Source organism: Rhea pennata, chromosome 1 (assembly GCF_028389875.1).
Source record: "Rhea pennata isolate bPtePen1 chromosome 1, bPtePen1.pri, whole genome shotgun sequence".
NCBI lineage: Eukaryota > Metazoa > Chordata > Aves > Rheiformes > Rheidae > Rhea > Rhea pennata.
Genome location: NC_084663.1, coordinates 42,856,223 through 42,869,804, shown reverse-complemented (window position 1 = coordinate 42,869,804; position 13,582 = coordinate 42,856,223). Strand labels below are relative to the sequence as shown.

Here is a 13,582-nt window from a genome sequence, read left to right as displayed (position 1 = left end):
ATACAAGAGGCAGCAACCTAAAAACGCCTTCTAGAAAAATCTTTCATTCCATACATGCTACCGGGGGCTCCCTCCACCAGCAAATTCATGAAACACCAGGCTGCAGAGCACGTTCAGACTTTCCAGACTCTCCCGAAAGGCGCTGCTGGATGCGTCAGCATCAGTGAAGCATCAGCTCCACTGCGTCCGAGAAGCTTCGTTTTCCAAAGCAGTGTGAGGGCCAAAGAGAAAGTTAACAGCTCATAAACCAGGTGCCTCAGTGACTTTGGATCTTTCTTCTCCAATAGCACTAGACATGCTGGACCCATTACAGGCTTGCACAGATGTCCGTTTCCCAGCCACTGGCCCCCCACTTACACGTGTCAACTGTGACACGTCTAAACCCTCGCTACTCTTAGCACTACCATAAACATACAAATTAATATTTGCCTGCTTCCCTCCATCCTACCAGACAATTTTCTGTGGGTAACGCTTGGAAGCCAGGAAAAATGAATCTGCTTTGCTTAAACCCACGATTTTTTATGCTTACAGATTCACACAAAGGTATAATAAATATGCGTCTGGATTAAAGCAAGATAGATGCAGATAAACAAACCAGCCAGCAGAAGTTTAACATGAGAGCACTTCGGCCAAGGAAAGGTTTATTTACCAGAGGGGTGGGAAGGGGGATCCTGAAAGCCTCAGGTTCTCCTGTTATCCTGTCGCTCCTCAGCTTATCCATATCCAACAGATATGAAAAGGCAACAAGGCAACAGTGCATCCCTTCTCCTGCTGGTGCCTTAGTGAGATGTCATGGCCAAAGGGAATGAGCCCACTGAGGCCACCCAGGACTGCAGCTCAGCCCGGAGGCAGCTGGCGTAGGACGAAGCAGGAATCAACGGGAAGCAGAGGCAAGAGCCAGCGCTGATGGCCAGGTGCCAAAGGGAAGCACTGCAGCAACCTCACAGCCGCACTGGTCTCAGGAACCAGCTCCCGGCAGGGTGCCACGTGGACCCACCGCATGGTCAGCGACCTCGGGGAGCGGAGAGCCACGTTCCACTGAGACAGGGGACTGGTGAAGGGCACGTAGCTGCAGGCTGGATGGAATGATCCTAAAAGATGTAGGTGGACCTAGGTAGTCAACGCATGCTACTAGTTCTTAAACGCCTTCCCCCTGAAAGTAGAGTGAAATGTTCAACTGAAATGGATATATAAGAATAAAAAAGATGAAGGGAGACAAGTGACTGCTAGACATCAGCCTGAAGTGCCAGAAAGCCTATCTGTAGGTACAGAGGTAGCATGGTACAGAAGAAGTTCCTTGAAAGCATATATAGCACATAAAGCTGAAGGACAGAGTGCCTGAACCTGGATACACAGGACACATCAAGCTGAAAATAACCTCTTTCTTCAAAAAGTAACCCATGCCCTGTCACCCTTAATATCCTGTATTTTTTATTAACAGTTCTCAAAAGATCAACGGGATCACATTACGTCATGCTGTTGCAGCCGCGTTGTCATTTCCTATGACGTTAAGAATTGCATGGGGGTTCTAAAATGTGCTATGTGATTTGTTAAAATCATGGGATCAAAGTCTTTCTACCTTACTGGCACACCTGAATTTCAACATGCAGTTGCTTGGATAAAGTGCACTTATATCACTGGAGCGGCTGCACTCTACACAACTGCACAAGACTTTTCTGTCACAATGATTTCCTGACCAAAACAGTGCTTCTAACAAAACTGAATTCAATGGAAAAATTTTCCCAGAAGATCTTGATTGGTCTGTGGACAAAATTTTCAAAAAACAAGCTCCTTGGCTGCCTATTTCTCATCAGCCTGCTTGTCAGAACGTGCAAGAGGTATCTGCCACAGAGATAGGGTACAAGTTTCCAGGCTCCTCACCATACTGAAGTCTCTGGGCAGCACAAAGATCCCTGATTCCTCAAAAGAACAGCCTAGGAAGACTGAGGAGGAAATTGAATTTTTGCAAGAGCAATATATTTCAGACATTTCTTTCGCCTTTTTCAACCCATTCCTGGTGAATTAATATATGTGTATCTACCTATCTATGTATGTACACATACACACAAACCATGTCAGCTGTTCTATATTAGATGGACATTTCTCCTTTCCGCTCTTTAGACTTCTGGCATTTTACACAAGAAGACTATATCCAACCCATTCAGGCTTAGAGTTAGAATAAAAATTGTATTTTTAATACAATAGTTTATCATTCATAAAACACATCTGAGATACCCCAACCATGCATCAACATTTATGTTTGTCTTGAGGAGCACAGTAACTTGTAATAAAAACTAATCATCCACCATCCATTATCCAATGACTGTACCTTTCCCACTCCGATCCCAGTACTTGAACTATAGATATTTTGTAGAATTTGATTAAAGAATATGTAAAATCAGAGCATTAAAGAAACAAAAAGGATGTCAACAAAGTAATAAATGCTATAACTTAGTGACTATCTTAAACTGAACTGCAAATCATTCTAAGTAACTCAAACAACCTTTAAAAATCTCTATTTTTTACTGAAAAAAGCAGCCAAGTGTGTAACAGTATGCTGCCAAATCTAGGACTATGCCCTTAGGGACCAATCTTACGCTTTATGACCTTATCTCCATACCATTTATGACCTCCTACTAGAACAAGATTATATCAGATCGTTTCCACATATGTCACTATTTTGTTTCACAGTTTGTTAAAAGAAGACTGCAGCAAAACTTTTCTCCTGGAGTAAATGAGAAAAAGGATATCACAAAATCTGAGGCTGTCACTCTTTCAAGTCGATACTTACTGTCTTTTGGACCTTTTCATAGATTTCCAGAAAATCCGCCTTCATCAACACATCCTAAAATTTGGTTGGGATTGCTATGGACCTGAATCAGTGAAGCATTTAACACAATGGCTAAGGCTATTATTATTTAGCAAATTAAAATACATTGCTGAGTACTATATTGGGCACTGCTACTGATTCTAAAACAGTAAAGATCTACATATAAAAGAATAAGAAAAACTTCTGACAACATTTATGTACCCACAAGATTTTTTTTAAAAGCAGACCAAAACCCAAACCCATATATAAGCGAGCTGCCAATTTATAAGTGTTGTGAATCATACACTTAAATATATCAAAAGTTCATATTTACATTTCTGTTTTCAATGGGCACTAATTTCTTAAAACAGCATAGACTGTGCCTCTTTAGGCAAGTACGGATTTTTCTTTTACTTTAGTTAATAATGAATGAGAGAAAGTCATCTTCCCCATAGCAGTTGCAAAGTGGAGTATTATTTCATTAACTGATATTTGCAAAACAACAATACGTAGAATATCATATTTGTTGCACAGTGTCTGTGAAAATACTAAAAGATAAAATTTGCAAAAAGGACAAAAAGTAGCAGAGAAAGTACCAGCATAAACATAAAGCTAAGGCTTAATACATGCATGAAGATAAGAAAAAGACTGAGTCATACATTTTTGGTTTTGTTCAAAAGCCAGCTATCAAGGAATATATAGGAATAAAAGGAGACTATTTTGCTTCAGAACTACAGGACGTAAGAAAAAAGGAAGAACAGAGTAGTTCACTATAACTCACATTGGACATCGCATTCATTTATTTGTCATATACTTGAATGTATATGCAAACTCCAATGTTTGCAAGAAATCAGAATTAAACAGATGTCAGGCTTGGGAAAGGAAAAAGATACATAGACATAATTTCAGCAGAACACATTTGGGGACACTGAGAAGAATTAATGAAGTTGTACTGGGAAACAGAAAAGACAAACTACTAACACCTAAAAGGAATAAAACTATATTCTAAGGTAAATAAACAAAAGGTTGGATTCAAATGCTCCTGAGATGAATGGAAAACTTCTCATTAAATTCTACATGATCTGGATTAGCACAAGTGAAAATTATGACCAAAGTGCATCAAAATTGAAATATAAAAGTAATGAGTAGCAAGGAAGACAAATGCCAGACAGAACAAAATTATCTGAAGTGCACAGAATGAAAATCACCACTAAATTGAATTAAAACACTTTTGGAAACCAGTAGAAACAGACAACGAGAAAGGATGACAGTCACATTTTGAAATGCAAACAGAAAAAGAGGTAGCCAAAGAAATATGATAATTCTTGAGCAGATGGCAGAGGTAATTTATTAACAGAAGAAATCATTGTATCTCATAGGATCAAAAAGAAAATACTCAGACGAACAGCAGATACTTCGAAGGCACAGGTGGCAACCAAAAAACGACAAAATTTCCAGGATCCATCCCATAGAATTATGTAAAAAAGTGAAAGATAAAAGCAATTTTTAGAAGGCTGGTAGTTGAAAGTCTAAACAAGACACGAAAAGCTTTAAAAGATCTTAGAGCTGTTAAGAGCCTATGAAGTACTTTATAATCTGCATCTTTGTATTTCCTGCCTGTTATGTGTCATGGCTTTTTATAGCTGTATAAAAAGGCCATTTCTTCTGGAAATGGAAACTCCCTTTGGAAAGATATTTTCTTTCATTTTGTTAAAATTAGACAGTATTGATGCTTATCTTCTCATCCTAAAGAACATGCGAATAAGATGGTTGTGCTACAGGTAAGAGGTGTGTAAAAAATACATTGTTGCTCTTCCATTGCTCTGACTTTTCCACATGAAGGCTATTAGAAAGGTTATCCTCATAAGGTAGCCCTTTTGTGTACAATAATTTACAATAATTTTTAAAAGATTCTCAAACACAACAGAATTATATATTTTTGAAACGTTCAAAAGTGCTGGTGCATTTTTGCATGCTCTTTCAAAGTATGGCCATTAAGGTGAATTTTAGAATAAATTTTAAAGAATTGCTAATCAAACTGTGACAGAAATATTAATATGTTGGAGGCACCGAAGCTGTAGTTTTTATATATTGCTCTGTCAACATATCAAAGCTGTGGCCTAGAAGAAGAAAAACTGCAGTAATTTCTAGTATAAAAGGGCAGTTATATAAAATGTGCAAATGAATTTGATAGTTAACTGAGGTAAACAAGCAGAATGCGGAGGAAGAGTCACTCTTCCTGATGACCTATAAAGTGTTTACCACAGGAATAAATCTCTGATTTATGAAACTCATCATTATTAAATATAATGTATTTGCTTAGGTACGCAGTTAACTGATAAAATCGGTACTCAGAGACATGCTACACTTCAGTTATTTGGACTTCAGGAAAATAAGCATGCAAGAACTTCTTACCCTATTCTCTAAATGTGTCTGAAATTCCCTTCACTGGAAGCCGTAAGGATGGTAATGACTATATCTTTAAGGAGCAGAATGAAATGCAGCCAAGGTTGTTTCTCAGCATAGAAAGACAGCGTAGTTAGAGCAAAATTAAATCCCTAAGATCCATGTGAAGGTCAGCTAACGCGGATGCTAGTGCAATCATAATAAGCAATATGTCGTTCATGCTGCATCATCTCCCAAATTCACACATATATCATGTTAGGCCAATACAGTTGGTTGGTTTAGACCCTCACTAGAAAAAAGAGAACAGAAAGAAGAAATAAATCCTTTCCTATTTTTTTCGCCTTGGCAGTCTTTAAATAATGATTTTATAGTGGGAAAAGCAGGAGCTACATGCAAGGTTTTCTTCATTTGAGCCAAGCACCTAGCAGTGGACAGAGCTAAGGTCAGAGAAGAGCTTTGGGTCATTGCTTTCCTCTCCATTAACCAGGAGACACACATGAGGATTTGTGTTTTTCATCTTTTAGCCTATGTCAGTCAAATGCACTGGATGGGTGCAGAATGTTAAGTCATATTTTAACCTTCCAGAACACTGCAACTGCCTTTTTCTTCTAATTTGACAGCAGTGTAACCAAGACTGGGATATAGATTTCCAGTATTCTGCCACGGATCTAGTTAGAGTCACAATCATAACCACTACATTTGCACTACTGTAATAATTCACACAGCACAAGCAAAGCCCAATCTGCTTCATTTCTTCCCTAGCACTTCCGAGAAGGAAGCAACATGAAACCCAGTTCACTCCATCAGTTATATATGCAACTGCCTGTAGAAATCAGCTACCTAACTTTGTTTATGAGCCTAGGAAAACCAGGGTGCTCTCTTAATATAACAAATTTAACAAAATCCATCTGGACCTCAAGCTGTGCTCATCATTCCTGTACGTGATGAAATAGTTTGTCCGTCTTGTGGAATTTTGCTGACAGCTTACTGAAACCAGTTACTGCCTAATCCATAAATGAGACAGAATTTCTTTCATCCACATGTGTTTTCTCTTAGTATCTGGGTGGTTGAAAGATCATCACTGTAGAAAGTTTAGATGTATTGCTGTGATAATGGAATCCACTAGCAAAGTGAAGCATAAAAATATAATGTAGCCATTGTTGTCATGTATCTGCACTGACAGATATAAATAAGGCCACCAGCACTGTATTTTTTTTTACAAATCTCAAAGCGGCAACAAAATCGTAACTGCATAGTGATGTGCCTACCTCAGATTTTGAAGTATTCAATTCCCACAGTTAGTCATACAAGAATGTAGGACATTTTAGGATAAAAAGAAATCAGAAATAACATCTAAAATGTCCACCTCCCTAAGTTACCACTTATTATTTATCACAGATTTTCCCACTAATTATCCAAATTATATTATAAGTGGTTTTACATTTAGGATAGTAAATTATAACCTTCCAAAAATAAGGCATGCTCTTTACAATGTAAGTTCACTTCTCATTTATTAACTCCCTCCATTTGATTTGAAATTTAGCTGCTGTCCCTAGACTCACGTAGGCCAATGACACTTTCACGTGCAGAATCTTGTTCTCCTTCTATAAACACAAGTTTCACAATTTTGCACTTGGTTATGCACAGATTACATGGGATTAGGAATACCAGGGTGTCACCACTCTGACTAACTTTAGATACCTTGTTATGTGCCGGGTTTAGAAAGCTCCATTGCCCTTCTTTACCAACTTTGCACTGAGCTGAGACTTCTCCAGAGATCAGATTAACCAGGCTCCCGGTCTGTGTTGTCTCCTGGAGGAGTATATGTCTCTAAGCTGATTACTCAGTGATCCAAGGACAACCAGCCTCCTGAATTAGTCTCCTGAAGTCCTAATTTCTGCACAAACCTAATTTTGTCATTCTCATAATTTTTGCATTATAACCTTCCGCTGGGATATTTGCTTCCCATAGGAAAACAGGATGGCTACTAATGCTGCAGAGCCCTGAAATAGTTTTTCCGATGGTTCCAGTTTCTGTTGATTAAGAGCCCAAGCACTCACTGCCACTTGCCTTCAGTGCCATGTGGAGTGGGCTCAGAGCCGTGATCACAGGAGGACCTGGCCCAAAGCCCACCCCAGACACTGTAGCTTGGAAATCTGAATCAGGGCAATTCCATCAGAACTACTCTCTTAAATCAGGAAATTTAGCCACTAGCCCTGCACGTGCAGGACCTGGAAGCTTCCATATATGTATCTTCCTCAGGTTACCTCTGTGTAACTTCTCAGAGGTATTTCTCTCCAAGGATAATCTGTATTTCTCTCTCAGTGGACAGCCCCACCTTCTCATACTCACTACCACACATGCAATGATTTTAACTTCCCAGAAAAATAAGTGGAAGTTAGGCAGTATTCTTACCATACCTGAGCTGCCAGTAACAAAATAAACTCTTCTGCCAATCTTTGGTTTCTATTGCACTTTGAAGTCTAGACTTAAATGTTTTAAGTTCACTAATCCAGAAATGTTGCACAGTCTATTTCTAATAAATTAATTCAAAGGCAAGTAATTTTTCTAAAGAAAATGAAATTATTATTAGAACAAAAACAATGGAATTAAAACACACACATTAGATTAAATGAATGACTGCTTGTATATCAGAATGGGCTATGGAGAAAATTATTCAAATTCAACACTGTAAGATTAAGCAAAAAGGCAACTTCCTCACTGGAATAATCTAACCTAAACTAATTACAGTTATAAAGACATACTTTCCAAGTTCCAAAGCACAAAATGATATATGGCTGCTTACTATAAGTTTTCAAAAAGCGAAAAGTCTATAAAAAGCATCCACCCTTTCTAGTATATATGCTTTGGTTTTGCTTACACATGTGCACCCATACAAATATATTCAAAATGTTTATAGTGCCTCGGAATGGCAGGTTTTCTCAGTGGTTTAGCCTAGGGCAAGTACATGATTTTTGCATCAAATGAAGAGAAGCTGCATCTAAAGTGTGTTGCACTGCCCTCTACCCATATGTTTAAGATAAGGTATACAATGCATTTGAAAATTTACTCAAATCAAGACCGAAGATTTTGTTACTACTGAATAAAGATGAACGTGCTTTTCAGGTACCTGCTACTGTATTTATTATCCTGCTTCTGTCATTCTAATGAGATCATCCTAGTAGTTCTTTTTCAAACACATTAAAAACTTCTCCTAGCTATTAAAGGACCACAGACCCAAGTAATGGAAAATAATCTCTATTATGTGGATTTGCCAAATATTTTTCCAACACATATTCCGTGACTAATTTGCTAACTTAATTTTTCTACATGCCTAATCTTTTCGCAGTAAAAAATGTTTGAAAACAAAATATTAAGAATTTTTTAAAGTACATTCAGAACTGCAACAAGCTAATCAAGAAAGGGAGGCATATCTCTGTGATAAACTATAGTAATAGTCTTAAAGATTAATATTCAGTATGACAGAATAGCTATTTTCATCATCACTACTGTAGACAAATTATTAAATTAACCTATTATTGATCATAAATAAATTATAGAGTTCATAATTACTCGCAGTAACATAGGAAAAGCGAAGACTGTGTCATGACATTGTTACATAGCTTTTATCACGACATTACACTTCATTCAATGGAAAAGGAAGGTGTAAATACCTATATTCAAATAAATTTTGCCAAAAATATGTAAAAGTCTCACGTATCTAATGGAGCAACCATATGTGTTCCTCAGGACTTTCTAGACCATAAACAGTGAGGGATGAGCACAACTCCGTATTTCACATAGACTTAAAATTTCAGCACCCTGAGTCTGATTCTACTTAAATCAAGGTAGACTTCACATCACACATCATATACCTTGTAAAATTTAAATGCCTATTAAATCTGTCAGTCATGTTGGCTCCTTCAGTAGTTCATCTTGAGAGGCAAGTTGCCATGAAAGTAGTCATAGAAGTCACATCATATCAGAGAAGTCAGTTTTGGAATCACATAGGCTACCTGCCCACATTTTAGATGACAAAAGGTAGGTAAGATGAATCCCACCACAGGTGCCTTTTTTTATTATTATTTTATGCTTTAGTTTCTTTCTTTCTTTTTAATTGGAAGCTTTTATTTACTCATTATCAGCTTAAAACTAAAAAGCTGTTCAGGAACTCATTTCGTATTATTTTCTGATATATTTTCTTTTTATGGAATAAAGTAGAACTGAATTACTGCTACAAAAAGAAGACTTGCTAAGACCACTATAGACAGTTTGTATCAATGAATACTTGCATATGTGTGCATATTTGTGGATAACAAGTTTTTCAAACATGGTATTTTGTTATTAGAAAGGGACATGTTATTGTATGCCAATTTCCTAATACTACTTCAAAACAATGACATATTTCAAAATAATGAACTAATTAATTTAAATAAATAAATCATTTCTGTTTGATAGCAACACTTCTAAGTCCTGGAGTTCCTTATTCTGATAGCAGCTCAGAGCACTAGAACAATTTGTAGCAAAAGATATAAATCTTTCATATATAAAGCTTTCAGGACTATGGACCTTGCCTTTATTTAAAAAGTCTTTACTGAAAAACATGCGGAAAATACACAGAAGGAGAAAATCAAATTCTTCACAGATAGAACAAAAGTTTATGGTGACAAACAGATTCAACTTCTGTTTATACGAAAGCAAACAGCTGAATTCTTGCTTTCATTTTGCAGATAGGAAATAAGAAAGACAGTATCAACCCCAGTTTAAAAATCTTTTACAGTTGAAAAATTTTATAACTGAAACATAGCCATGAATATAAATTTAATCAAGGAACAAAATAGTCTTAAAACTCCTGACATTAGAGGGTTGAAAGCATGCTAAGCGAAGTAGAAATTTTGTTAAACTACCCCTAGCTTTGTATTTCTTTCTCTTTATGAAGGCATGAAAGCTGGGGTCCTGGACACAGAACGAGCACCTCTCCTCATAATGAAGTAAATTTAAACACAATAAAAGAAAAGAGGAAGTAAAGGGCTTGAAGAACCATGAGATTTTGAGGAATTACAATGAAAGGAAAGCTTTATAACAAATTCATCCCTTCCTTGTCGACCATTCCTGAGCAAAGGACGAGTATGCAGTCGCTATCTTCCAAATCATAAACAACTGCTTTGCTCCAAGCTTTTTTGGCCGGACTTGTTTTCAATAGTGGTAATGTACAAGGGAATATGGTACCTATTCTTACAAAAAATGCACTTTTACTGAATTATAAACAAAAACCCATAACCAACAGTATTCACAAGCAGCTGGTTAGCCCCTTATTCCATTGATTAAAGCAGTAAACACTGCTTGTAGACCTATATTCAAAACACCCTCATTATGATGGAAATAATACTGAAAAAGAAACTGTTCTTTCAAGAGCAAGGTGTTATTTCCTCTCACATCCTCTGAAGAATTAAGTATCCTTCAGAATGCAAAATTCAGCTTCAGAAAATGTTGAGAGTTCTCAAATTCTTCTAGGATCACGCCATAACTCCTCAGATTACATGTTCATAGTAAACTTTACAGAAGGAGCATGCAAAGACATTAATATTCAGTACCAGAGGAAAAAAATGCATTTCACATTGTAACGCCCAAATCAAATCAAATCAAATTATATATCAATTATCTTATCAAATTAGGTAATTGCTGCCAGGAACATTTTCCCACAAATCTATTTTCACAAAACTCCTGGTTTCAAGGGAAAGATTTCTATTATGCAGAAGTCTGATTAAGTTTTCTCAACTGAGGAAGGAATAAATTTATTGTAAAAATGACAGTGTATTTTTGATGTTAATAGACTCAAGAACCAGAATATTATTACTGTATTCTGATACATTTATTCCATCCTAGATCATTAACTTATCACATCTTAGAGACTCTACTATTCATGAAGCATGCAAATATCTTTTAAGCAAGCAAATAATATATCATATAAACATTATACCAAACAGAGCAGTATGTAAAGCTCTTCACTGAGAATTTCACTTTCCGTAGTCTTACACACGAATAGCCTTCGTTTTCCTTCCTCAATAAAATATATGGTGCTAACACTCTTGCCATGAAATAGGTATTTGTGTTTAAAACTGATTCTCTTGACATGGCCAATAAGCAACCACCTTAACAAAATATTTGCCCAGCTTCACTCTGAAAGCAATGTAATTCAGCAGTTAAGAATTCAGCTGAGTTTTGTACTTTCTTAAACCCAAACCCTGAACTGCTCACTTAAAAGAAAAAACTAGATTACAGCCATTTCTTCTCCCTTTAAGAAAGACAAACACCATTCAAATAGAGGTAGGCACTCAAAAACAGAATGTGTTGTGATGAGAAGAGATTATAATGTGCCTTTTCTCCATCTATTTGGTTAATCATTTGAAATCATTCATTTGTAACTGGAATTGGGTATGTGAGGAAAACACAAAAATAATCTGTACACTAATCTGAGGGGATGTAACTGGTTCTGATTAGGAAAAAAAAAATGTTTTGTCCCTCAGATGAGCTTATTCCAAAGACTTACATTTCTAGTCAGAAACTCAGGTTTCTAGTATCTGTTTTGCAAGTAAAGTTATTTTCCAGAACATTTGGAGAATGCAAATATAAAGTCCAAGAACACCTTAAAATTAATTAAAATTTAACTAAATTTAATTGATAATGTTTCCTGCTCACTATAGTTTTACCCACAAGAAATACAATTTTAAAAATAAGTAGACACTTTACATACCATTTTACTACAGATATTGCAAAGCCTTAAAAAATGCACTTTTATGTCTTTTTCGGGTGACAGAACCTTTCCACCTAAAGTTGTCTTTCTTAGATAGCCAAGTAAAAGATTTTAGCACCTGAGAAAATTAACTTTTTAACCTACCTCGACTGCATATCTTGGTGTGTTTTGGACTGGCTGATTTCAGCTGGAGGTGAAGGGACTTGCTGTTGTAGCTCCACCAAAGATTGGTAATATTGTTGCTGATGATGTTGTTGCTGTTTGTAGCGAGACAAACTGAAAAACAGGCCTAAGATGGCTTTCAAATTTCCATTCCTTATTTCTATAAAAAAAATAACACAGAGAAAAAGAAGTGAAATCACTGTGGTTTAGACCTTCAGTTTTGTATCAGTAAAATATATATGTACATACATAAAACTATACAAATATAAGCCCTTGTATCACTGTATCTATGCCCAGCAACAGTTTCATGCTGGTTATCCCTGATACTTTATTATCTATTACAACCTTTGGTTATTTATATGCCTTTCTTTGCAATAAACATCTACCTCCATAACTTCATCACGTCACATGTACATGGATATAAAGATGAGTTACCAATATACATAATCTGAAATGAATACTCCTGCCTTGACATAATTCAAAGACTCTTGGGAAGCTGAGAGGCAAGAACGGGAGAGTGGTAAAGTCTGAATTCTTTCCCGTTTCAGATATACATCCCTTTTATATACATCCCTTTTTCCTAGCTGCTTTTATCCTTCTTGTTGTTTGGGCAAATTCTACGCACACTAGCAGCAAATAGCGATTTCCAGGCAATACGGAGGAGGAGGTGGTAATGGTCTTGGGATGAGAGTATATTCATTTAAAAAGATTAGCAAATGGAAAATGCAAAGGAAAAAAGGTGACCCAAGGCTTGTAATCGTATCTTTGAATTTTCCAGTTACATGATTATCTGTCTCTCTATTTCATGCTATTGGTATGGATTAATGAAGGCTTCAAAACTATGGCTTTCACACAAGGCTAAAACAGCTACCAGTATGAAAATATGTTGATCCACAGTAGCTTCCTCGTGTCTCCCCTTCCTTTCTCTCCTAGGCTGTTTCTTTTCCCCAGCCTGAGATTAGACTTTTAAAAGACAAGTGTTATTCTTTCCGCATAAAGGATCTGTGTCAAAAAAAGGCCTCAAGGGGCTTTAATGAAATTATCTGTAGCACTTGGGTCTATTCAGAACCTCACTTTCAATTTTCTTTGGCACTGAACTTCTCGGGAAAGGTTTTCATTACAAAGGCCTATAGCTCTGTAAAAACGTACAAACTAGCGGGCCACACTGCAATCTTTCTTAAATTGCAGGCGCTACTCACCCTTTCTTATGTAATATTTAAAACAGAATTTATAAATGAGCACTGTCACATTCACATGCTTAAAACGTACTCATTTCCTTTCAAAAGCAGTAGGAGAATTACTAGCACATACATGAACAGACCAGCAAACACAGGAGCTTTTATGCTCTCTGGTTCTGTTGTAGAAAAGCAAACGCAACCCAGGATACTGGAGTGCCCTGCAAAATGGAAATTTGCTCAGAAAACTCATCCTTCTTCCTCTGCTCTTTGCAG

General features: G+C 36.7%; 1 protein-coding gene across 2 annotated transcripts in view; it reads right to left on the bottom strand.

Annotated features, from left to right (window-relative positions):
• The window catches only part of NAV3 (neuron navigator 3), a 411,497-nt gene that overhangs the window by 146,011 nt on the left and 251,904 nt on the right, over positions 1-13,582 (bottom strand). For both annotated transcript variants that reach the window (XM_062584755.1, XM_062584764.1), the window contains exon 5: positions 12,114-12,291. In XM_062584755.1, the coding sequence (XP_062440739.1) occupies positions 12,114-12,291 (178 nt within the window). The remainder of the gene's footprint in view (positions 1-12,113; positions 12,292-13,582) is intronic.